The following is a 27,096-nucleotide window of genomic DNA, read 5'->3' as shown; positions in this document are numbered from 1 at the left end:
CATTTCCTAATTTTTCCAGCCCCTCAGCAGCCATGGCAGTGGAATTTGTTATTGGCAACTAGATATATAGTAGTTTTGGTAATTCACATGGGAGTGGATTTCAGGTTGAAAGTTACCCAGATAAACTTAGCATTTTTGCTCAAGTTCCCTGGCTTCTCATGCAAACATGAGCTGATTCTGGATTTTCTCAGATCTTCTGAATGGAAACAACTTTTATGGGGATAGATGGGGTGACTTTCTAGAGTTATATACCTTTCTGTATATACATATCTGTTAGCCACTTACACAGGGACTTGGGCTTGGGCTCCACTTCAATGGAGTATCAGCAGATTCCTAGTTTAGCCTGAATTGATTTCATTTGCCTTGTTCCAAATATAATTCAGAAAACATTAATCTAGACAGCAGTGACAGCAAGGGACTTCCTCATACCATCATCTAGGGGTGCAGGGGAGGATATCTCCTACAAATAAATGTCACAGAGTTAGATGCCCTGCAAAAGAATAGTGTCCCCCAAGGACCTAGCAGAGGAGGGGGAAAAAATCAGATGAGTGACTGGCTGCATGACTGAATCCTGCTTTATGAGTAGATGGGGTCGAGGTCTCTGAATAGATAATTCAGCTGGTGCAGTTGCTGGTATTCTGAAAGGGAAGCTTTGAGTGCCTGACTGCCAGTTTCCTTGTCTGGTTAACATGAACAAAGAGTTTCAGTGTTGCTTCTCCACAATGTTTCTTCACCTTTCATAAACCCCACAATTACATGAACTCACTAAATAGTCACTAAATTTTATCTCCCTGAAACCTATATTACTTTAGCGAAGTTGCAACCAGTTTACAGTAGTGCTACTAAATTTATCCAAATCTCTCCTCTAGCCTGTGTAACTTAAAAGGATGTTATGTGTTAGTCTGAGTGCAGAAGCCAATAACTGTACATTATTCTAGCTTTATATTGAATAACAAAGGTCTGTGTAGCTCAGTAACCTACATGCAGGAAAAGGAAAAGGAATATAGCTTAACTCTCCCACAGAGAATTGCTGTGTTTTACTGTAGCATCTGTGCCTCAGTTTCTTCCCTGCAATGAGACCAGACCTGTTCCTGTCAAGGGCTTACAGCTTTCTGAATGACAAACAGCTGCTGTAATTGTTGAGGTTAAGAGCAGCTCTCTTGCTTGCACTAGCAAAATTCCACAAAATAAGCAGCTTGTCATCTGAAATATTTACGTATTCATCCCTATAAAAGCACTTATCCTCTCTGCAAAACTACAGTGAAGCAAAATACACTTACTACACCTTAGAAAGGCTGTCAAATAATTTAAACTTATTTTCTTCTTTAGTTCTCTTTACTGCATCTTCTGTCTTTAGAGAGCAGGTCAGCCATCTTGGAGCATTAAATACAAAACCTCATTGTGTGCAATGCATAAAAACAGGGTCCATTGCAGCAAATGAGTTCCAGTGTCAAAGTTCTTGCATTAAACTGCCTATCCAGTGGCCCCTTCTTACTCAAGCTTATTCTGATATTTGATGAATTTAGGAGAGTAGAACAGCAGAAGTACACAGATCTAAATCTTAATGCATTTCTTGGGCTACTCCGTGTCACAGTGGATGCTTAACAACCGGAATTATGGATTAAAAGGGAAGGAAGATATGATAATTTAAGCATTAGTCCAGGATTCAAAGACCTGCATTCAGTTCTTAGCTGTCATGCGATCTCAGTCTCTCCATTCCCCATCTGTAAAACACTTTTAACAGCTGTAGCCTTTCTCTTTGGGAAGTCTTATGAAAGTGGATGAAACAGCATCAAGAAAACGTCTAGGTACCATACAGCTGTGTAAGCCAGTAATGTAAGCAATGTATTGAACGGTGTATTGAACAAACCATTTTTTCCATATGCGATATTAAAAACTATGAGTCTTAGAAATGATGAAGTAGTGTGATTTTCCCCTTCCATTGATTCCCAGCATTTTAGCAATTTGTGTAGCTTTCTGTAGTCCTTTCAAGTTCCTTCCCAAGCCAGAAGGTGACTCAGGTGTGCCTTCTGTGCCTTGCACATGGGATACACGGCATCAGGACATGGTGAAGAGGTGGTGAGAAAGTGTTGCGCAGACCCATGAGGGGACAGGAAATTCCCCCTGATGTCTCTGCTCGCCCGGTCTGCTGTAGGAAACCCAAAGTGTTGGATTTATGGATATGTTTCTCACTTTGAGCTTTTAGGAACTTGATGAAATTGCAGATACCCTCGTCTCCTCTTCCCTGAAGCCTCTCTCTAGCCTTAGCTGAGATAGCAAAGAATGCTTTCTTTGTTGGGAGGGAAGATAAAAAGGGAAGGCAAAAAGTGGGAAAATAATCTTATCTTTAAAATGTAGTTGGAGCTGGTGATGCAGTAAACTCGGTTGCTGCTTTGCAGTTGTTTGTTTCTGCCATCACCCACTAATGTAGTTGAAAGGCTAACTACTGAAGTGATTGAATGCCTTCTGATTTATTCTTTCCTCTGTTCTATATCCAGTATATATTTTCATAAGTTGGGCTGTCATTCCCATGAAGGTAAAATTTCTGTCCTTTCTCTAGAGACTACATGTATAAGAAAATAAAACCACAAAATATTTATAGTATCACTTGCAGTGTATCTGAGTATACCTAGAGTCTAAAAATAACTATTTTAATTAGCGACCTCTTGGGGGTGAGCTGAGCGCTCCATTTTTAGTTACAAGATATTGGAGGAGATGGAACTCCAGGACAGTTTCAGGGCAATAATGTAGCACGGATTTCGGAAGCATAGTTCCTAGCCCAGCAGAGGAGTGCGGAAAGTTTGTGACTATGCTGTTCAACATCACAGCGTGCTTGCACTGTAACTACAATGTGACTGAGACATCTTTAAAGTCACAGTGTTCTATATTAAAAATCCTGGTGATGGCTAAGGGATTAAAACATGGGGGAGTAAGAACTGCTAGAGCCTACTGTTATGGGAAAGCAATTATGTACTAAATACCTAAATGCAGATACATTTGATGGAAGGTATTGGCTGATGGGCTACTACCTGCATGGAACTGGGCTTGTAAAGAATAATTATAAGTTAATCAGTGGAATAAGTCAATTTTTTTAAACAGTTACATTAGAGAATTCTCCTTTGAGTTCTGCTTTTGTGTTCCCATTGGCATAAATGTGAGTCTACTCCTAAAGCAAAAGGCAAAATAACAGTACTGTGTTAAATTATTTGCCAGATTTATGGTCTGTCACATCCTGCTGTCTGACTAGCCCTGTTGGGCAGGGTTAATACTGCTGTGGAAAACTGAATTTAAGATTGTCTGATTTACTAAATCTCAATCTTTATCTTAACAAATATTATATTAGGTAAGTGGGAGGAGGGAGGAGGAGCATTTATCTTGCACAATGCTATAAAACAGTAATTGTAATTGAAAAGCAGTTGTGTCTTGTTATATTGACTTTTATTGTTCTGAAATAGCAATGATGGTAGACAGTTTCCTTGCTTGTCTCTAGACATATGCAGGTGTTATTGCAGGGTAGCTAGGGAAGGAGCTCATTTGCTACCAGGAGTACCAGCCTGTGTGCATGCTCTGCCCCTACGGTAAATTTCAGCCAGCTTGCTCCCTTTTCACTAAGCATAAGCTACTTCAAGCTTATATTTACTGCTGCATAAGAGCATGTAAGTGAGAAAATAGACAATATTAACTTATTCCTGTGCTTGGCAGTAATAGCACTGCACTGACTTCAGAAGAGCAATGCTTGGTCATAAGAGTAAAGGAGATCAGGCTGGGATCCACAGGCTGGAGTTTTCAACAGGGCATGGAGAAGTGGAGACGGTACCCACTAGCTCATGAAGCTCCCTTAGACCCTTGTGAAGGTACCATGTGCTGTGCTTATCTCTGCATTCCTAGTTATTAGCTCTGGGTGGTTTAAGAACAGTCGAGTTATAGCTCCATACTATGGTCAGTATGATATTCTGTTCATGTGCTATCAGTGTGGGACATCTGGGCCATTTAGGGGCACACATACCTATCAGCAGTAGGTTAGGTTAGATGGAGGACTTGAGCTAACTCTGCTGAAGCCAATGTGAGTCTTTCCCATGACTCTGATTTGAAGCTAGATAGATAGAGCCATATTTTTGCATGAAATTTATGCATACTTCTTAGAAAGTGTCCCTGCAGGACAGAGTTGAAACGCAACATTGGAGGAGGGCTTAAGAGAAACTTGTACAGCTGTGGTCAGTGTTACACTTAAGACTGTACAAGCTCACCTGTTCCAACTCTGTTTACAGTGGGACGTCTCTGTTTTTTCTAAGGGAGGTGGCATTTTTGGTGGTTTGTCCTTTCAGATGCTCTTCCTCCTCCAGCTGTTGTCAAATACACTGAATTGTTACACAACTGCTGCATTTGTTATGCTGTTATATGACTGCATTTATAGGGACAAAAAGCCCAATAGGTCTCAAATGATCTCTCATTCTCAATGGCAGGAGCAGTGGCAGCAGCAGCAGGTATATACTAAGAATACCTCTGGAAGAGAGAGGAAGAGCAAGTATGCATGTACGTATCACTTTGCACACTGACACTCCTCCCAAGGGAATTGAGGAAATAAGCCAATTAAGCTTGAAAAAGGCGGTGTTAGTTGAAGATCCTTCTCTCTGATTCTGCAAAGATTTAACCAGACCTCCGAGTTGGCAAGAGATTCATTTTAAGAAACAACTGCTTAAAGAGTTCCCCTTATTTGTCTGCTATCAGTCAGAGTCTCAGTTTGCTGTCCCAGTGGTAAACATTCACCTCCACGCTGGGAGCGTCTGTCTCTGTGTCCCCAGATCTTTTCAGCGAGCGGGAACTAACGCCGAGGAGTCAGCACATCTTTATTACTGGGAAGTTACACTGTCTGTGTGCAAATGTTGCTGCTGTTAACTTGAAAATCTGGCTGTGTAGTGCCGATAGCAAGAAACGTTCATAAAACTGGGATTCTCTTCCTGGGTTTGACTGTAGTTGGTGGAGGCATCAACAAAGATACGCAAGGCTGGTACAAATAGTACTCACAAAAGAAGTAGTTACTCAGGTGACCAGAAGGAGCTGCTCAGGTGCATTTATTGCTGGTTAGAAAGTGCCCTTGAAGGTAAAATCTTCCAACTAGTCACAGAATAGGTGCAGCAGTGGTTACAATTTCTACCAATGTGTTCAAGCTCTGACCATAATTAGACTCTGTGTCATGGTATCTGTCCTTGAATTCATACCTACAGGTTGTAACGATGTGGCTTGACATGGATAGCTCTCTGCCGGGAACTGGATGAGGATGTTAATTTGCTTTGCACAGACTTCTAATTGCCTGTTGAAATTAAAATAGGTTTTGGCCACAGTACCTTGGGCTGATTTTTAGTTAGGTGAAAGCATGGTAGGTCCCATTTATATATATTAGAAGAGCTGGGAAGAGGGATGGGTACGAGATGGTAATCTTTGCAGATAATTAGTTTGTTTAGGCTAGGTAAATCTTCAAAGAGTGAGAAGCTTCACAGGCATATAGCCAAAGGTATGTGGATGGGCAGCAGGCTGGCTGATCTGTGCAAGTGTGCATGTGTGTTAGTAACTACTGGGGAGCTAAAGGCAGGTAGGGACTATTAATATATCTCATGTGAGTTAAATGCAGCCACAGAGCCAAGGCGCTTACTACCACTGACTGTCTAATGGTGCTTCATTAGCACCATGCTTTTGAAATAAGTTCTATCTATTATGGATTACAGGATAAATTTATACCATTTCTTGTATTTTGCCCAGAGGCTGAACTCTCATAGAGAAAGGACCATGGGCTGGATGATCTTGCGTGAACTGATGTGCTACAAAAGACTTTAAAAGATAAAGGGCTCTGTAGTCCATTACCATTCTTCTGAATCTTTCATATTATTAAATTTATCTCATTATAATGCCTCTTTTCAACAGGAAGCTATCAAATGGATCCCAAGAATGTGGTCATTCTGACTTAGCTCATTCAGATTCACTTATCTCACGATACAAAGCATAGCTGGAATACACCAGCTGTCAGAAGCAGATAAATAGTTCAGATGTCTATTTGGAACCACTGTAAATACAGCTTTTCTCTCCAGTAATGTAATTTTATCTGCTGTATCTAATTGCGGGTAGTTGCTGAATCTGATGATGAGGTTGCTCTGTCTTCTGTCTTAACAATGTCTCTAAAGCCTGAAGCAATGAGAAAAATCAAGATTATTTAAAACTGTCCTGAGTGGTTCCACTGTTGCACAGAAGGATGTTTTTCTTGGGCTTTCATGTATTTCAGTAGTTCAAAACTATATTGTCATCTTCTATGGAAAAGAAGTTCTAAAACCTCCTGTGAGATGAGAAGGTTCATGAATTGGTTCAGTAGTCAACCACCAACATGTGAGACAGAGACTGAACTAACCAAGTGTTCTCTTAAAAACATCACCCCCAGAAGCCATTTCTGACACTTGTAAAATGTAGAATTATGATGTGATGCTTCTCTTTTGGTGATACTTCACTGATTTACCTGTGGTTTGCATGAGAATTTCTGTCTGCGGCAGCAGAAGGGCTAACCGGTTGCTCTGCACTGTTAAAGCAGATCAGTGGCCTCATATTCATGGCCACAGTGCCACCTGGAATACAACTTGGGAGTCTCCTTGCCAGCCATAGACCTCCCATGCTTGAGCAACAGCTGCCTCACCGTTCAGCTGTAGGTGTCTGTTCCATTTGTACATATCCCCGACCTTTAAATTATTCAGCAAGTTTGATCCCTGCACTAGAGGGCAGTGAGAGTCAGCTGCACCAGCTGGTAGGTATGTCACACCAGCCCCAGGAAAAGTGGGAAAATCTGTGAGCAGAAGGGGCTGCCAAGTCTCAGGACTTGCCTTTCAGTCCTTCAGCCCCTTAGTATTAGCCCTTTGCCAGAGCCAGGAGTGAGCAGCACACGCACTGCCATTTCTCATCGTGAATGAGAAACTGAAGTGCAGTGGCTGCTGGATCCTTCTCCAGAAGGTATTTATGCAAGCTGATCCCTCTTCCTTGGCTATTCATAACCCCAACTTTGCATGTATTTTCTGGGCCCACCTCATAAATTTTTAATGTAGATAAATCAAAAGGAAAATAACTGGATAGGAATGAAATGATGAAAAAATTGCTGAATTATATGATTTCAGTAGGACAGGACTTGGACAGCTGTCATTGATTTAAATAACATTTAACTGCCTGGGTTTATCTGGAAAATCAAGTGTGACATTTTTACGTAGTCCCTTATAGCCCTGTAGACGCCATCAAAGCATTTCCGTCTCCTGCAAAGCTTTGTGCTATTCACAAACCCAATTGACTTGCTACACATCACCTTCATGAAAGGCTACATTCACTTATTTGGAATATGTTGTCCTGCGACATTTCAAATCCCATTTGAATTGCAAGACAGACACTGGGAGTATCCCTTCCCTTGCCTGCTTTCTCCCCAAGGTGGCTGAACATGCCTGGCTTCTAGCTGCAGTTTGGTATGGGCTGTTGGGCTGTGCGCTGTGGCGTGTAGCATGCCAGGGGCAAGGGATTTGGTAGATCCTTTTAGCAAGAGTGTGGGCTCCCATGAGACACAGTTCGCCCAAGATTTGGAAAGGAAAGCCGTCATGTGATTGAGGAAGTGTATGTGAAGCACAAAGCAGAAGAGAAAATGGAGTTCGATGGCAATAGGTCTGGGACACAGGGCAGTTGATTTATTTAGGAGAAAGGAATTTTTCTCCCTCATAGCCAGCACTGCACCATCCATGGCATTCTGAATTTGCCTCTTGAGAAGTAAGCATTGCCTGATGCCTCAGACAAGATGCTAGACTTGGTGGTTGCTAATGTGACCTGGCCTAGCAGATCCTGTGGTGTGTTGAAGGGAGAACCCTGGCAACCATCTGCTTGGAAATTCCTGCCCTAGTGTGCAGCCGGATTTACAGCACCACAAGCATGGGGAAAGCATATCAAAACAGGAACCTCACATAAATACCATGCTGTTGAGTGAACGGCAGCTTTTAGTAAAGAGCAGTTGACTTTGTAGACTGGCCCCAAATAGATTTTGGTTAAGAGCTGGTTTTTTTTCATCAAAAAGCTGACAAAAGGCAGAGAAGCAGACAGATCTGTCATCAGCTCTGGTTGAGGGCCCATGCCACCAAGCCATCTTGGTGAATCCTCCTCCTCCCTTTGCACCTCACATGCACTGCTCAGGGCTGTCCGTAGCCCACTAGCTGCCAAGCCTGGTTTTCCACCATCTGCACTAGACAACCTTTTCTTTTGGCTTGCTGCTGCTGTTCACGGCTCTATCAGTTTGAATGGCAAACATGGATACAAGCATTAGGAAAAGCAAAGCCCCATGTGGAGGTGACGGTGTGCATCTGGAACTGGTCCAAATTGATTAAGTCTTCCTTCACATGCTTAAGCAGGAACCAGGAAATATCTTCAAGGGATTTTTTTTTTTTTCTAATTCCTGCTTATTCTTTTCATAAAGGGCTGGCAATTTGTAAACATCCCCAAAGCATAAGGTGTGCTCTGAGCTTTTGCTTTATCAGGTTTCATGTCTGTTTACACTACAATAAGGCTAAATAAATGAAGGGCAATAGTAGCATCACTTTGCTTTGTTTTCTGGCTGGCATTTCCAGTCTGGTCTGGAACAGCTGAACCCAGGAAGGGATTCCCACTGTTGTCAAAGGGCTCTACATGAATATGTCCAGGGCCAGTCCTACATTTCTTTTATTAAGTATGCCCTAAACTCCCACCAGTTTCACTGGGTGCTGACACTTTTTGCCAACGGCAGCATCAGATCCCCCAGCAGGGATCTCCTGTATTGAGGCTAGAGGAGATTTATGTCTCATTTTCCTCTGCTGTGTGTAATCCTTGTGCTGCAACATAAGGGCATAGGGAGTACAAGGTCCTGCCATTCTGATTTCATAGTATTTTGCAGCACCTTTGTATTCTCTTCATTTCTGTAGGGGACTGCATGTGATGCAGGGCAGTGAGGAGGAGGATTGCTAGTGCCTTGGGAAGTGCTTGTCCTGATCGCTGAGACTTATTAGCTCTTAGGCATGAACAAATTAATCCAAAGAAAATAAACCAAATCCTTCTTTAAAACATCAAGCTCTTTTCCTTTTCCTTCTTTTCCTTTTCCTTTCCCTTTCCCTTTCCCTTTTCTTTTCCCTTTCCCTTTCCTTTTCTTCCTTTCTTCCTTTTTTCACTTTTCTCCTTCTCCTTCTCCTCTTTTTTTTAATCTCCTCTCCTATGAGCACCAAAATTTCTTTTAACCTTCTCTTCCAAATGTTCAGACAACTCTGGCCTCAAACAGGAGCTGATGTACCAAAACCCCACGAGAGAGGTCTATTCTTACTGTATTTCTGGCCTATTTTTACTATGAAGAGAGATGGATGCCCTCTGAAGCTCAGAATGGTATCTAGAGTTTCAGATGCTTCCCCTAACCACTATGGCATTTGTCCATCACTTGTCCAGAATACATACTCTGTTGTTTGTAAATTACTTGTCTGCTTACAAGGGAAAAAAAGTCACTACAGAGGTGAACTGTTGTCAGTTTGGAGAGTGGATGGGTGGGAAACGTCACTCTGTCTTTCTCTTTTGTGGGAAAAAAAGTGGGAGAGTGTATCATAAAATGACCACTCGAAAGGCAGTAAGAGTAAAGGACAAAAGGACAGAACTCGCTCACATTTCAGGTCAGCTAGGTGCCAGGTTTTCCCCCATCCAAGGTACATTACCTGTTTCAAGCATTTTTCTTCACAGTGGTGTTAGTAGACAAGGCACTTGATTTATGAATAAGAAACTGAAAGACAGAGAAAGATAAAGGGGACATTTGCTCCGTATCACAAAGGTGGGGCTATTCTCAAGGAGAAAATGCTGGCTCACAGAGATGGACCTAGGCCACTTCTAGATGAGGCAGCAGGGTACTCGGTAGTACAATTCCCTCAGCCCGGTGCTTACTCTGGCACTGACAATAAGTCCCTCGGGTAGCTATGCCTTTTTCTGTAGCTTTGTTGGCCAGTTTAAAACTAGCTTGTTTGTGTCTGCGCAGGCTGAGGTTGAAGACATGACTTGGGTTGTGAAAGAAATGGCGGAGCAGAGACTGAACAACGCTCCCAGGTGCTCCACACCGTCTCCCTTTCCTGTGTTAGCCAGTGCTGCATCCTGTGGGGCAGGAAGGAAGGAGGAGCCCCTTCGCACTGCACTGTGTCTGGCCTCACGGGCAAGCAGATTTCCTCTTTGCCAGAGCTCTCAATCTGTCACCTTGCACCGAAAGTAACATCATATCAGATTGATTTCTGGGATATCATTTTGGGAGCACAGCCGCATTGGCCTCTGTTGCTGAAGTTTATATAAAAATGAAAAGTATCTTTAAAAAAAAAAAAAAAAAGACGGTTCTACAGTCCTCTGAAACCCTTAGTGGATTTAGAGGGTATTCAGAAAATCAGGTCTTCCACATAAACCTTCTTAAAGGCTCTGCAAGTCAAATCCTGCCTCCTCGATGCTTTTTCCCATAGGTTTTGGTGGGCCTCAGACAGTATGGCTAATTTGGAAGGCAAACACCATAGTGATGATGCCCAAGGAGGGAAGTCCATTATATTGCCTTCATGGTGCAGAATAAATGCAGGCAAGGGCAGAAGGGATGGGGGAGCAACAAACCCTACTGCATTTCACTGAAGTGAGAAGAGTTGCTGGAGAACCATTTCCATGGCAGCAGTTCTGTTGAGTTAGTAGTATTTTTGCATAACAGTTTATCAGACTAGAACTGCAATTCCAAAAAAAAACCCCTTAATAATCATCTCTGGGTTTAAAGTAAGATGTATTTCACCTTTGTTGTCTCTTTTCTTTTCCTTTTCCTTTGGAAAAATGCCTAATGGAAACCAGATGTGTCACTTGTACACAGTAGTACATAAAATGAGAAAACTTTTCAGAAATTTTTCTCCTCTTGTTTTAGAAGTCGATTCAGGCCTGTAAACAGATGCATTCTTCACTGCATTAGCAGTTTATTCCATTTTTAATCAGCCACATGATGCTATCCAAATATCATTTAACCTATAATCGTCTTTTGTCTAGAAGCCCAAATATTTGTATCGCTAGTAAGAACTCATTAAGGTGGCACGCAGATTTTTTTTTGTCCCCTGAATGCTACCAAGTAGTTAAGTTATAATATACTCAGAGATTTGAAAGGCTGCAGTCTGAGTACTCTCCCTAGTTATAAAATCTCTATTCTGGGAACTAACTATCCAGTTAGTACAATTGCTTATTTCCAGTAAGAGCAGGTCAAACCTGGTTCACAGGTAATATACCTGGTGATGTGTAACATCTAAGTCTATATGGAAGTTCCTCTCTGAGGACAGGTACAATCACCTTGAAGCAAGTACATTAAAAATCCTTGAAGATCTGTACTGCACATGGTGTTGGTAGAAATGCTGCTTTTCTTAAATTCTAATCTTTTATTTAAGCAAAAAGTTAGTAGGCTTTTTTCTTCACTAATAGATTGTGGCAATGTGTAGGGCAAAGCCAGGTGACACTGAATTCTAAAATGTCTGACTTAGCAGAACTGAAGGGAAAGCCAGGAAGAACATGTGCATGGTAATCTGGAATTGTGCACATAAGGAAATATTCTGGTACCGTGGACATTTCAGATGTGAAATACATGCGCAGCCTTTAGATCAAAGGATCCCTACATGCTTTATTATGCTGATCTATCTAATAATATTGTGCAAACTCCAAAGTACCAGGATTTGGTAAACATTCACTTACCCACCTCTGATATGGAGCAATTGCAGGAATCAATCGTAGTTACTGTCTAACAGCATGCAACAAACTAAGCTCAGATTTGTGGCAAGAGGAAAGGAAGCTCTTACTTGTATGAAATGACAGGACAAAGTCTTGTAGCTGATGCCTTTGCCATAGTTTTGTATGTACAAACCTTGGTCTTGCTGAAGGAGCAGAAGAGACTGAATGCCAGGGTAGGGGCAAGGTCTTGAGTCCTGCTTGGTTGTGGGGAGTGCCCCGGGGGTTCTCACAGGGGGGTGCACAAGCACTGACCCAGCACAGGTTGACCAGAAGCAACTGAGATCTCCTTGAAGGTATACCAAGCTGATGAAGAGTGACTGGGGGAGTGACTGTGGGGAAATGGACCTTCAGTGGTGGGTGGGTGGGTTTGGGGAAGGGCCAAAGGGGAGGGTGAAGGAGTCCGAGTGTTTGCAAGATGACGCCTCTTCGCCCCAATTCTGTCTGGTGTTGCACAGGTGGCTGTGCAGGTAGCAGTGGGGACTTCAGCACTTCTATCAGGTTTCTGTGAGTTTTGGCTAGAGAGGGTACACTCAAATGGCTGGCACTGAGTGTGTACACAGTTCCAATTGTTCAGGCTGGGAAGCGGTATCAGCAGTATCAAATGGAGCTGGTCCAGAAATGTCACCGCTGGGTTAACCACTATTGACTATAATAACACACAAGGTGGTGCAGCGAGTGGCTATATGCTTGTCACAGCAGGTGATTGCAGAAGACTAGGAAGGGCAGCAGTCTCACTAATGGACAGGGCAGCTTGATCTTAAGAAGGCAGAGAAATGGCATGAAACTGGTAGAGGAAGAGAAGGAAACACCCATCCCATACTCCTTGAAATCTCACTGGCTCCTCATTCATAAGGCTTAATGGCATTGCCACGCTTTTCTGGCATTTGAATTGTGAAAGGTTCAAATTATGTTCTCCTGTGGTCGGCCAGAATACTGCAAATCGGTCAGAATCACCTTCTTTTTTCTCTGCCAGTGGGACAGAGAAGATTCACAATTTTTCCTATGGAAAAAAAGGATTTAAGCTGTTAGAGCTAGGGTGATCTTTTTTCTAGGTGTGGTTGGGTTTTGGCTGGTTGTTTTTTCCTCCATACCAAGCTTTTTCAGGTCTGCATTATTTTACTTAGAACATGTTACTATTTTAATCTCTCATCAGCCCAAACCATTGACCTAATACGTCGTCTGAGATAAAATGCATTATTTGATACAGGAAAATTTGTGTCAGTTTAAAAAAATAAATTGTGTGCTCGCCAGCAAAAGAGAGCCCTTAAGGATCAGGTCTCAGCTTCTGAATTTGCAAATGAGTGCTGATTCAGGTAATCCAGTTTTTGACAAGCTAGTCACCACCCCACAATGTCACATTTAGGCCCAAAATACATTTAAAGCAGCTGTTTGCTAAGATCATGCATCTGTCCACCCATTTGTTTACAGAACTATCCTAAATACAAGGTCAAAACTTCACTGTAGTTTAGCTAAGATTCTGAAAAGAAAGAAAATCCCATATGCTTCCCTTCTCTGTTTCAGTATGTTATGTGTCAATTTAAAACTTTTCCACTGCTGTGGAGAGCAAAAAGTGAACCTGGCTAGAGGCAAGTGGTGAAGATAAGGACTCTGAATTGTTCTGACCCTGCAAAGAGAAAATCCCATGCACACAAATCAACTCTACTAACAGAAAAATAAATCATTCTCACAGCTATATCTGAGTCATGGCATTTTAATAACACCACTAAGAATGCTATTGCAGATTATCTAATTATTCAAGGAAGAAATTCCCCAGCCCAGGCTTTCTACCAAATCTCTTCTCACCATTGCTGGAGGATTGCTCTGAAAAAGGATGGCCTTACGCTGGCAGAACCCTTGTGGAAGTCTGTGGGAGTTTGCTTTCACTGTGAGCTGCAGGAAACAGTTGGTGAAAAACTAAGTCTGATGGTAAGCGCTGTCAGGCAAATGGCCAAGTCCAAGAAGGAATACAGGCACCTAAACTCTTACTGATCTCTGTGGCAGGCTGTGGCTTACATTTTTTCAGGTGGCTGGTCCTGTATATTCTTTTGTCTTTTAGGATTAACATACCAAAGTTCAAAAGTTTGCTTATTTTCACAAAGAATAAAGAAGTGGTGTGTTTTCAAGAGCCATGGGCAAACTGGGCAGCAGTGCAGAAAGGAGAGTCCTGGCGAGGATGGTTAAAAAGCTGGGGGCAATCTTAGATTACCCGACATGCAGATGGGCTGTGCTGAATGCTGGACAGAGGACGACAATGAATGCTGGAGCATATGCAGTGATGCCTCGCAGCTTGCTGATGGCAGCTGTGCTAGTGATGCAGCAGGTACGCCCAAGAGATGAACTAGTCCCAGGGCAAATGGAGCCAGTGCACTGGTGGCTCTGAGTGTCTTTTACAAGCATCCTAGGTGCCCCAGGTTTCCTAAAGAAAACCAGGGCATGGAAGCAATGAAATACCAGGGAGAACTGTACCCTCCAGTTACTTTGCATCGTTGCAGAAGTCCTCAGAGGCCACTAAAGTTAAGTGCACATCCCTCACAATCCTTGAGGAAAGAAAATACAATCTGACTGAAAAAGCTTTCCCTTTACAGTGTTCTAGGACGGCATCAGATCTAAGCATGGGTGAAGTGGTCTACTGAATTGCAGCTTATGTAGCTTTGATTTAGGAGTTCACAAGCCAAGCTTCCATCAGTATCCACCACACATGCAGAGTTCCCCAAGAGCTGTGTGGCCTTCACAGTCCATGCCTCTTCAAGGTGGCACCACTGTCCTGTTATAGTCACTGCAGCTTATTGCTGGGGACACACATACCATGCAAGCAAAATCCTCGTACAGCACCTTCTTTCCTGTGCTGTTGCTTCTCTACTCTATGTGGAAGGTCTTTCAGACCAACACTCAGGTACAGAAAAACATTGCACAAGAAATGAATCTTTCCCTGGGCAGGCACAGAGCAAAGAGGATTTTTTCCACCCCTCTTCAGATATCTAGAAGGTTAGTCTTGATGGCAATGCAACCTGAGACCTGCTCTTTCCTGAATCCCACCTTTTGTGATCCACAGTGGACTTTGTATTGTTTTGATACACAGTCTCCAGGGTTGGGCCAGCAACCAGCCATCCCAGCTCACAGGAGCACAGCCCACAATAAAGTCAGCAATTTTGCCTCCTGACTTGACACAGACCTTCACTTCATTTGTGGCTCCTGTGAAACAACTTGGCTGTAAATCTAGCTAGGCAGGTTGAACAGAAGTTTTGCTGAAGTAAGATTAGCAAGTTCAAGGCTTGATTAGCATCTCACTTCCAGAAGTGGATGTGCTCTAAGGAGACACATAAATGTTTGTTTTCTTTGTGAGAAGATACAATATTATTTAGTTCATTGTAACATGTCAGGATTTCTATTAGAACAAGAAGCTTGAAGAGGAGTCCATGCCTTTTTGAGAGAGAGAGACAAAAAACAGAAATACAAAGAACCATCACATATGTATAGCTACTGGAAAAAATAAAGAAAAATCCAAACCCTACTGCACACAAACAACAGAGATGATTATATAATTTTAAATATTTTAAAGGCAGCACTCATGTCTGGGATGACCAATTATCCATCTTTTCTATGTCCTAGGGAAAAGAAAAGCATTATAATAATTGCAGGCCTTGTTCAATGGTAGATGAGTCATTTAATGACAAAACTGTAGCAAAGAGTCCAAACCACTTAATTCAAGTACATTTTAATCTCCAGTCCTGTTTAATTATCCAGTTATAGCAACTTGGATGGAGAGTGAGAGACTGTGCATATCAAGTGACTTAAACTCCAGATTTTATTTGTAAACTATCAGTGAAGAGGATGGTAAGACTAGATCCTGATCTCTTCTGAGTGGTATTGCACTTAACGCAGATGAAGAGCGTGCCCAGAGAGTTAAAAGGAGTTCAGTAAATCTTCAGTGAAACTGGAGACACTTTGAAAGGCAGAAAGAGGAATATATGACAGCTTACGTTATGACCTAGAAACTCAGTCACTCCATTTTTATTACCATTCTGCACTAAAACCAGAAACATAGCCCTGCCCTGCTCCAGAAATTTTAACGTCCAGTCATACAGTTTGTATGGAAAATACAAGTGTTCTCTGAACTTACTGTAGGCCTTTGTTTTGTTTTGCTTTTTATCATCTACCTTGTTTTTCCTAGTCTTTGGTCTTCTGTGTTTGCTAAAGCTATTCAAGAATGCAGTGCCAAACAACGCCCTATTACTGCTCTGCAGCTTTTATATGAGAAGGTAGTCTCTCAAATGTACTCATCCTAGGCAGCAGTAGCTACCTTCACCCACAGTTAAGGTTGCACAATCATTTCCCTTATGAGACTCTTTACTTTTTTTTTTTTACTTTTTTTTCCCAAAGTTGTTTGCAACTTCGCTAAACCCTATCATTCAGGCTGAAATTTTCCATGCCAGATGTCTATCTCAGGCCTCTTTTGCTTAATTTAAAACAAAACAACTTAAATATCACACATTTCTGAGAACAAGATGATGCAAAATGTGTACATCTGCCCACATTAGAAATCTTACTGTCAATTGAAAAGCTCCGGTGCGTTCACTCCTTCACCTTGTTTGGAGGTCAATACAAAGCTGCCCTGCTTTTTAGAAGTGCCTTCGTCATTACTGTGGTATTTCTTGAAATCTGAAAAAAGCGTAGGACTGAAGCACTCGGGCTGTGCCTGGTTAGAAGGGACCTAGAGTTTGGAAACTAAATTCTGTAAAAACGTGCCAGCCTTTCACATGGCAAACAGCATAGTCTGAAGTGTCACAGCAGTGGCAGCACCTGCCTGGCCCCAGGCAAAGAGCACAGGCACCAGAGAGGACAGGGTTGGCCACAGGCAGAGGATTTTCCTCTCCAGATCCAGAACTTAGGTCTGGGTCTGTTGTTCATGTTCAGCACATAATTTTGAAATTCCCTGGCAAACTAGGTACTTGGGGGTTCTTCTTAGGGTAAGTCTACAGATATGACTTTTCCACCATGAGTAGTTTCTCTGTTATCTCAGGTGGGGAAAGGCTGAGGAGGAGCTGATGTTCCAGCTGATAAACCTTGTGAGGACTAAGGTGAAATTCTGACGTCGCCATTGTTTAGTTTTCTTTTAATACTTTGGAAGCACTGTGGAATGTAATTCACACACCACCATTAACATTGCAGCCATTCAGAAGCCAGGACTATCCTTGCAACTGTATTCAGCCCCCCTTTATGTCATGAGAATGGTGCGGAGAGTATAGGGAAACAGTTGAGAAATTTTGATGTCAAGGTGACCGACTGGAGAGCTACATCCACCTCCGGACTCTGCTCATTAAACTGTCTCCTCTGGGACTTACGACTCCTCCTTAAGAAGCTTTAGAGTATTGCCATTTTCTTTATGTCAGGCTCCTTCCTCTTATCCCCTCTCCCTCTGGCTTATGTTAATGAAAGTATTGCTACACTGTGAATAAAGAGCACATATGTGGCTAAAAGCAAGGGTTACAGCAAGATACTAGACCTTTCATCACAATAACTAGGTGTCAGAAAGAAAGGGAACAGTGTTCTTTTTGAGGTGCATATACTGTTTTATTTACATTTTTCCTCTTCTGACAGAAGCTGTAGGAGCAGGTCTGTGATACTGTCAGAAGTTCGGAGCAGCTGGAGACAGGTCTACTGCAAGCACAGACAATGCAGGTCTGCCTGGGGCAGCAGACTGCTACGCGCTGCAAAGTGATGATTGCCACAGTGCCCGCTTGGCCAGTACAAAAACTTTGGCTACTGTTGGAGCTGTTGCTGTTGTAGAAGGGGCCACAGTCCTTCCCTGGCAGCTGCTGTAGGCCCCAGTGCATGAGGGCAGGGTCTCAGCAGATTTGGCCCCTGTTCTCCTGTTTCTTCCTTCCCTCCTTCTGCCCTGACACCTGCCTCTCCTCTCCAAGCAGCAACGGTGACTTTGCCTGTGCTGCTCAGTTAATTTGTTCTGTAAGGGAAGATGGGGTTACTGCTGAAGAAATACTAGAATAAGATTCTTGAAAAATACTTCACTTCTTATTTAAAAATATTTAAGAGTTTTTCCTCTAAAATGTAGAACACTGAGTCCTAGGAATGAACTACATACCTGACTGAGGCTTTGCCACTCATGAGTAATGCAGTCATATCAACCTCAAGCCATCTCACAAGTCTCACACCATCGTACATGCTCTTTAATTCTCTCCGCAACACACATACGTAAAAAATTATGAAACATGCAGACACAAGCGATGTCAAGAAATAATATATATCTAACTTTTTCTAAGTACATGAAGAAACCCAGCAAGACAGTTTTCCATATTTTCTGGTCAAGTTTGCTCTTGGGATAAATATTAAAAGATGGATAATCCTAGCAGCTTCAAATTTGACTTGTGTTGCGGACTACATCAGGATTGTTCATTGAGGCAAGATCACAGGGCAGATCTTCAGCTGCACTCAACTTACAAAAACTTGCAATGGATTCACGAAGCTGGAAGTGTGCGTGTTTGAGAAAATTGCAGTGCTAGAGTGGCTGTAATACAGGATCTCTGATACCCTGTTGATGTTGCTTAACTCTTAGTGCTAATGAGTTTTAAGTAGCTTAGTTATCTTAAACTGCTCTAAAGGCTTAGACTGATTTAAGCGGTTTAGCTAATAGTTGTGCCAGTCATGGTTCATAGGGTTGAGGGGTCCTGATTAAAGCAGTGTATGGTCAGGAAGTGTCAAGACATATAGTTCAGCTCTGATGAATGTTCAACATTTTTAAAAGGTCATAATTTTTAGGCTTTTTTCCTGATTTTTCTTTTAAATAGAGGACTATCATACATAAAAATAGAGGCTTTGCAGCATCGAGGTTCAGGGCAGATATGAATTTCCTAACAGTAAGGATGTTCCCAAATATTAACTCTGGCACTAAGATTTGATCTGAAAATCTGAAATAATATTTCAGTGCTCTTTGGCATCAGTAATTTGGCATGTCACTTATTTTTGATTTTTCACTGGTGTCTTAGGATTTTTCCCTAGGAGCAGATCATTGAAATAATGCCTAACTCTTAAGTAGTGCTTCTCATCTGCTCATTGAAGTAGCTGTTTGCATTGCCCACTCCAATATATTTGAAGAAAGAAAGTTGACAAAAGTTTTAGAGGTTTGCAATAGCTACTTTGTTTTCACCCTGACATAGTAAGAAGTAAGAAGACACCAGTGCCTCTCCTTTCCCCTTGGGGAGGGAACTCACTGTTCCCATAAAACAAGGCTGAGCCAAGGCCTGAATCTGGAAGACCCAGCAGACTAGCAGTCTGCCTGGAAGCGTTTGTGTAAGAGGCAAAGGTAGGTGACCATCCTTTGCATCAGGAAGAGACTCAGGGCACGTGGAAGAGAAAGGGCAGCAAAGGCCTGGGTTCGGCAGGGAACACAGAGGGCCCCGGAGTTGGTGACACTGAGCACAAGCCCTGTGGCTGTGTGTTGGAGCGTGTTAGCTTTGCTAATCATCATCTGTATAGCCTAGCTTTTGCCAGCACCGATTGATTATAATTATATTCTGCATTAGCACTGTTTTGCTGAAAGGCTTTCTGGAGCTAAAGCTATAAAGGAGGGTTGCAGCCCTGTGTTTCTTGTCTGGTGTTGAAGGGGTCCACGGCCGAGTGATTGGCCTCATCTTCCTATCACAACTCCTCACTCCTGCCCAGAGTTTATTTGCTTACTGGCAGCGAGCTCCTCCAAGGAGGGATTGCTCTGCCATTGATTCAATTGGAACTGTAAGAATGGCCCTTGCTGAGTGAATATTTATGTCTGGAAGATGCTTAACATGCTTGGCACACTGCTAGGAATACTTCACTAATAATAACAGTAATACTGTCTCTCTAGTAAAGACCTTTACAGGCATGGAAGAGAAAAAAAGCAAGAGGAGTAAACCACTATAGCTGTCCATTCATCCTGGGGCAGTTTCAGGAAAATTCTTCACCAGGGACAACTTTGGGTTAAAAAATCCCTTTTGCTAGTGCCACAAGCTCTAATTGGTGAAAAGAAAGGGTCTGTTTGCATTTGTGGTGAAGAGATAATGTTTATGTGTTCCTAGTTTTTAGATAATACCACAGAAACACTTAAGAGGATAAGAAATACAGCTGAATAACAAAGAATAAGACACTGCCATTTGTGTTCCTGTGGCCTTTAATTTAGTTTTTAGAGCACATCTGGCACAGACACATTAGTCATAGGCACACATGATGTGTCCTTTGGGCTCTGCCTCACTTCTGTCATTTTAGGATGAGACAGGGAATATTCCCCTGCTCCCCTTTCACCAGTCATTCCAAGTCCTTCAGCACCATCATCACTTTGCCACTTTACATTATAAATACCTTACCAACTGCCTTGTGAGGAAAAAAACTGTCATTGTACCATGTGACTCGTGGTAAACTGAATGACAAGAGTATTAAGTGGTTTATCCAAGGATACATTGAAAATCTGGGCAAGTCAGGGAGTTGAACCTGCATCTCCCAAATTCCAGCCTTTCTTTAAGGCCACTGGACTTTAGCAGAGGATGCCTGAGCTCTCCTAACAAGCTTGTCAACACACCTACTTAAAATCTCCAGAATAAAAGCACACACGGAAATCTGACCCTTTGTGTTGTATCAGAATTCAGAAAAAAAAAGGCATTAACTCTTTAAATCTCAAATGTTAATTTTAGACAGCCACACTTTATTGCCAAAAGCTCTGGGTTGCATATCCAAGTTTACCTGACATAAAGGTACAATCAATTCTGGGACAGAATGCAGTAGCAATCTTACTGCATCCAGCAATTTTGTAAGAAATCACAGAACAGCTTATAAAAAGGACAGAGAGGAGATGATTTGTGTATTTGTAGCCTGGCTCAAGCTTTTCTAAAGGGCTAATGGGCGAGAGGGACCAGAAATTCAAACTACCTACCCTGTTCTGCTGGTTCCTAATTGTCCCAGCAAGATCCCTAACTATGGGAAGTTGTGTAGGAACCAAACAAAGGCACACAAAAAAAACATATCTGGAATTGCATAACAAAAATGGAAAGCACACTGGGAATCCAGAGAAAAATATCTGTGCAATTAATGTGAAAGAAGAAAATGTAAAGTTCAGAAAAGGTTTTTCTGCTCTGTTTTTTGAGACAATAGGGATTTAGTAAAAAAATTAGTCTCCATCAAAAGGTGAAGGAGTAAGACGGCTGTCAAAGAGGAAAAACACGTCAGAGCTAGAATCTTCACTTGGTCTGTGATGTCAGCCTGTCTATATAAAGCTGTGAAGTCAGTGATGAGGTCAGCACAGTGCCTGGGCGACAGATAAGACTTGGCTTTCTTTCATAGAAGAGCCTGGAAAAAGTGGGAGAATCAAAGGTAGTTGTGCAAGGGTGGTGGTCTCCTGAACTACCCCTCCTGCCACCAAGAGGAAAGATGGAAGAAAAGAGGCAATCTAAGAGGCAGTGCTGGAAGGAAAAAGTAAGGGAAGTCAAAACTAGGTCCAGAGGACGGGGGAGCCCAGGAGATGTGAGGATTTATCCCAGCGCTTGAACAAATTCTTGTGAACATGAATACATAGTGATCATTCTTGGGCTGAAAGTGTGAAATAATTCTCCAAGGCAAAGAAAGTGATCTCAGAATCAAAAGGGTTTTCTAATTGAAAGTTGGGCTAAGATGAGACAAAAGCGCAGACTTGTTTTTAGCTTGACCTCAGCTTAGGATTGAGGAGGAGATTCAAAAGATGACTGAAGATGTTTTTTTAAGGGTTATTCTAGTTCAAAGACTGAATGGAGCTTGAAATAACTTGCTAAATATAAATAGGGAAGACTTATAGGTCAGGAGGGTACTTTTTGCCCATGTCTGCATCCAAGACTAGATGATCTCTTTCGTTAAACCTCTGCTTCTCATTTGCAAAGATTGGATGATACCACTCACCTCTTGAAGCTGAAGTAAAGGAGAGCATCTTCCAGAGTGGAGTGAGCTGTATTCTGCCCCCACAGCTATTTGCCTTGCAGTCATTTTAAGTCTGATGTGAGATTTGGAAGAGAGAGACTGGCTGTGATTTTCATGAAGTAAATTTCCTTTCTAGCAAGGATACTTACTAATTCTCAAAGCGTCCCTTGGATTCCTTTACTTTTCTCCCTGCAGACATCAGGCAGGACTTCTCTCAGCCTCATGGCTGAATTTTGAAGGCAGATTTATCCTCTGTTATTTGCAGATACATGTCAGCAGGTTAATGGGGAGGTATTGAGAAGAAAGCACACGCTATCTAACAGGGACATGAGTGCTAGGGACTAGTCCCACAGTGAGCTGTGAAAGATCTATGCCACAAATCATGTCAAAAGAAGCAAAAGCTAATGTTTACCTCCCCCTCAGTTTAACGCTCTCAGCTGCAGAGAAACAAAGCAGAAGAGAAATCAGGAATAAAATCCAATCAGCCACGTGCTGTCAAATGGTTTCACCTGCTCCTGGGAGCATAGGTTGGCACAGCTGTGAGACACAGCCCCCACCACTATCCTAGCCTGAAAAAAGAATTGCATCAGAGGGACAAGCATCGCTAATAGAAGCTTTGTGCCAGCTAAATAGCTAAGTGAAGCTATAATGGACTATGGATTTTTTTCTTAAGGAATTCCATTTTGTGGAAGATTACAAATTGTATTGATTCACCAGTTTTATTGAATGGCAAAGGACTCTGAAAAAAATAATTTTCTTTAGATCTTAGACTGGCCAGCCAGAAAGAGTTAGAGCTTGTTATTTCTAAGACTCAATCCTATGTGTGTAAAACAAGGTTAATATCCTTTCCCCACCATCTCTCAGAGTTGTTCTGAGGATATGTCTGTTAAGTGGTAACAGAGAAAAAGTGTGTTTTCATGGTATAAATTAAGGCTACTTAGCTGGGTATAGGGCACATGGATTGTTCAGAGCTGGCCCTGGTAAGTTGGCCTGGCACTTCACTGTGCCGTGGAGACCTGCAGTATGATACTGTGCTAAGAGTACTGCGGAGAAATATGTACAGGGCATTCAGTGCAGGATTCAGCTTGTGGGCAGGATACAAAGTGCGGAGATTCAAGTGGAATGAGGACAGTAAGGATGAGCATGTTTGTTTATTCAATTCATGACTGTATGAGATGGTAAGTCCATTCTAGGACCAGAGCAAACGTACCATGGCTGCATGATGCACAGTGCTGAAACAGTACATACTTACTCTGCTGTGTCAAATGCTTTTTAAAGAAGTGAAGGGACACTCTGTTCTGGCAGATTGTACATCATGCACAGTCTGCCTGCACTTGACTGACTTCATGATGAGTCAAGTATGGTCTGTCCTTCCACAGCTGGTGTAAGTCCCCTATATGAATATAAAGCTTCCTAAATGCCATCTTGTGAGCTTTGGCTGAAAAGATTATTAAAATGTGATTGTATGCGTGCATCTGGCCCAGATGAAATTTGTAGTGCAGTGACCCAGTAGTGTGCAGGCCACATATGAATGATTGTGGAGTCACTGTTCAGATTCATCAGTTCCCTGTGCAGAGTGTGGTGCAGGTTCTGCAGACAAAACAGCTTGTGATCCTGCGATTGGAGATTATATCACAGTGCCTTACCTCCAACAGGGAACAAAGGTTTCATAGGCAGTTCTAATCCTGGCATTTCTTACCTGTGAGTGCATGATGTTGTGCCCTTGGTGATGTTCTTTTTGTGTGTCATATGATCATAAGTCTACGCTTGTGAGCATTTTCCATGCAGTACTTGGATATTTTGTCTATAAGTCTTTAACAGTGTGCTTTTGTGTCTTCCTTTGCAGAACTTTTGCTACTACTCTGTTTGTAATCTTTAGTGATCAATTCTGCTATGAAACAAAGCAGCCTAAGACATGATTGCTTAAGCATCTACAATAATGAGACTAAATGTTTTGGCATTGAGGAGCTGCTGAAAACAGAGCTTCCTTTGTGATGGATTCCTACTGGAAGTTACTGAAATCTCATATCAGTATTTTTTGTTAAGTTTTGAAACATACTGCTTCCTTTATTACCTGCATCCCTAGCGATTCTCTTTGTCATTCAACAGGTTAATAACACAGCTGTGTTAGAAGCCAGTTTTGCATCTGAACTTGGGGGTGACTTTCACCAGAATGCAATTCAGTTACGTACGGTGTCAGATGCCAGCTGCTGGGGCCAACCTGGAACGAATACTGAGCTGGTTTGTTACAGGACTCTTGGAAGTGGGGCTGCTTTCATGCCTCTGCCAGGAAGGGATGAGCAGCCTTCCTTGCTGTGAGGGTGCTCCCTACGTCCCTAACCAGAGGCTGTTGGTGGCTGTTGTCCCATTAGGAGCTACAGCAGCTAATCTGGTTTTCAAATGGGAGCTTGCCCTTGGTAAGATCAAAAACCTTCAAGCTGCAAATTGAGCGTGCTTTTAAATAAATGCAGCACCTCTCCAGAGCAGTGTCAGGTTTTCCAGCGACACGGCAAAAGTGAATTTAACTGCTCTAAGTATGAGGAACAGATACTGAGATCTACTCCTATGACAGAAAAGGGAAGGAAGGGATGGAGTATGTATGGGAGGAGCAGTGGTGGTGACCCTGCGTAGAGGTCAGAGCAGTGAGAACAGCTCATGCTGCTAGCCCTGATGCTGGAAATAGCAGCTGTCCACACACTCTGAACCCAGTCAACCAGAGGTGGTGGCAGCAGAAGACAATCTGGCTCTCTAGCACCCTGGAATAGGCAAAATAAGCAGCTGGGTCATAGCTAGTTTGCGTGCTCTTGTTTCCTGCTCTGGGAAGTTAAATGCTTTATTGATTCCTAGCGCCAGGCCTGCACCTGTCTACACATGGTCTCAATTATTTCTCTTTACGTTTGCATTGCACTACTTTTTCCCTCTCACTGCTAAATCCCTGCCCATTCTTGTGTGTGGTCCATTGAGAGGGAAAGACCTTACCAGCACTGTTTTGTAACAAGGATGCTCCCAGCACTGTTTTGTAACAAGGACGCTCTTTTAATTCAAATGGTAGCAGTCTGTGAACGTCTTTGTTTCCATCTCCTGCTGCCTACTCTGCAGGGTGGGCTACTGCACACATTTCAGGTCTAGCAGTAACATGATGGATTGTCTCACAGCAGGCATGGCTGAAGCATATGAAAGGACAATAAGCATTCCCCCAAATTGCCAGCGAGGGTAAATATTAGCTTCATTACTGGGGACTTCTCTCTTTTTCACGACAGCACATAATTTCAGTGTTGCGACAGCATCTTTAGTTCTTGTCTGCTAACTGCTGAGGCCATGCTGACTGGGAAACTACCCATGTGCCTGAATCCAGGAGAGCGAGGGAAGCGTTTTCCCCTGTGTTGCAGCCAAACCCACTTTCTTGGGTGTTGGTCTCTTCTCCCAAGTAACTGGCGAAAGGACGAGAGGAAATGGCCTCAAGTTGCGCCAGGGGAGGTTTAGATTGGACATGAGGAAAAATGTCTTTACTGAAAGAGTGGTTAAACATTGGAACAGGCTGCCCAGGGAAGTGGTTGAGTCACCACCCCTGGAAGTATTTAAAAGACGTGTAGATGAGGCGCTTAGGGACATGGTTTAGTGGGCATGGTGGTGTTGGGTTGATGGTTGGACTCGATGATCTTAGAGGTCTTTTCCAACCTTAATGATTCTATGATTCTATGATTCTTCCAGCACAGCACAAGTCTGCTACACAAGCTTCATGTTAGACGTGTTGAGAGAGGAGGGTGGCAGACTAGGAAAAGATGGAAGCATGGCCAGAAGGCTGGTGACCCGGATACCCCTGGTGTGGAAGCTGCAGCTGTGTTTCAATGGTGGCAGCAAAACACAAGAAAAGTGAGCAGCATCTCTTCTGTCCCTAGCGGTGGACCAGCACCGACTCTAATCCAAACAATGTGATAGAGGGGCAGCCACAGTTTTGTCTGGACCCTGGGGACCTGCCAGCTGTTCACAGCTGGGAGCTGAGGCAGTGCTTCCATGGGAGTGAGGGAATATGGGCACCATCCAGAACGAGATGATGAACAGAAAAGAATTGGCAGTTGGAAACAGAGAGGGTAACATATATTGGGAAAGTGGTTGATGTTCAGGAATACTTGTCCTGGGGACAGTGCTAGCTTATTGAGGGCATTGGCTTGGAGATTGCAGTGTGTTCTATGTTCCAAAGGTTAGAAAGAATATTAGGCTTAGCAAGTGCAGCTATAAAGTAGGGAAGCCAAGCCAGCTCACAGAGTAAAACCCAAGAGACAGTTTAACTCTATCATAGGCTTGCATAGAATTGCTTACTGAAGTGCTAGGCCTTGCTGTTGAATATAAGTTGCAAAGCTTTAAAATGCAGCTTCCTATCCTCTTCCCATTTTCTGATACACAAAGTACGTATGGCAGGCTTGATTGGATCTCATAAAAGGCTGGAGGGATGTTTCTGTTCCTCTGGGAGAACAACAGGGAGAAGGTTCCCACAGTGAGCTGTGGGCAGGCTGGATTGGAGCAGTGGCCCTGTTGCTCCCATGCACCCTGCTGTCCAAGCAGCCTCCCACACAGAGGGTACCGTGTACTCGCACGCAGGGAGCGTGTGGAATAGCTTGGGTACTGCAAATGATTCCCTCCATCTTCATATGTATAGGCTTTTATCACAGAAAGCTGAGCATCCATGCGGACATTTCCACCAGTTCCACTGTACCAGTTTACTTCCACATCTGAGATTGTGCACTACTGAGTTTCCCTAAACTGATAGAGCCCTCTGAAAACTAAGAGGTGGTTACCCAGCCCTTTGCACTGGTTTAAAACTAATCTTTAAAAATTACTTGAAAATTTATTTTTAAAATCCATTTTAAACTTAACTAGTGCAATTTTCTTATGGTAGCAGAGGCAAAAAGAAGAAAGGAAGGGAAGAGGGCAGAGGTGGACCACCTGTGTGCGTCTGTGCGTGCTGCCTTTAAAAACAAGGCCTGGCTCAGGCATTTGGATGTCACTGTTTCTTTTCTCTTTAGGAACCAGTCTAGAAACTTTTATGAGCTGCCCACTCAACAATAATATACCTGGGTAGGACAGCTTCAGTTCGGATTTGTATTAGTCACTTTCTCATTGCAATTTCAAACAAGACCAGCAGGGCAGAAGTGTGCCTGGAGTCGAGAGAGGGGATAAGCACGTGTCATCATCTGTTAAAATTATGCTCTCTGCCGATAACTTGCTCTTTGTCTGTGGACAAGTCATTTAGTGTCTCTGTGCCTGGGATGGTGGCTTGATGACACAGAGTCTTCTTTGATAATACAGGCTTCAGGTATTGCTACTTCACTTCCCAGCATCATCATCCTCTCCTTTGCTTTCTCCTTCCTCCACAGCTCA

At 42.8% G+C, this 27,096-nt stretch overlaps 1 protein-coding gene across 1 annotated transcript in view; it reads left to right on the top strand.

Moving 5' to 3' along the window:
* The first annotated feature begins 14,001 nt into the window (after positions 1–14,001).
* ATP1B1 (ATPase, Na+/K+ transporting, beta 1 polypeptide) overlaps positions 14,002–27,096 on the top strand; it is an 81,105-nt gene continuing 68,010 nt past the window's right edge. The window contains exon 1 of the mRNA XM_009330596.1: positions 14,002–14,110. Coding sequence (XP_009328871.1) covers positions 14,002–14,110 — 109 coding nt within the window. The remainder of the gene's footprint in view (positions 14,111–27,096) is intronic.

The sequence above is a fragment of the Pygoscelis adeliae genome, unplaced genomic scaffold (assembly GCF_000699105.1).
Source record: "Pygoscelis adeliae isolate BGI_AS28 unplaced genomic scaffold, ASM69910v1 Scaffold120, whole genome shotgun sequence".
NCBI lineage: Eukaryota > Metazoa > Chordata > Aves > Sphenisciformes > Spheniscidae > Pygoscelis > Pygoscelis adeliae.
The sequence above is the reverse complement of the archived record's forward strand: the minus strand, read 5'-3'. Positions and strand labels throughout refer to the sequence as shown.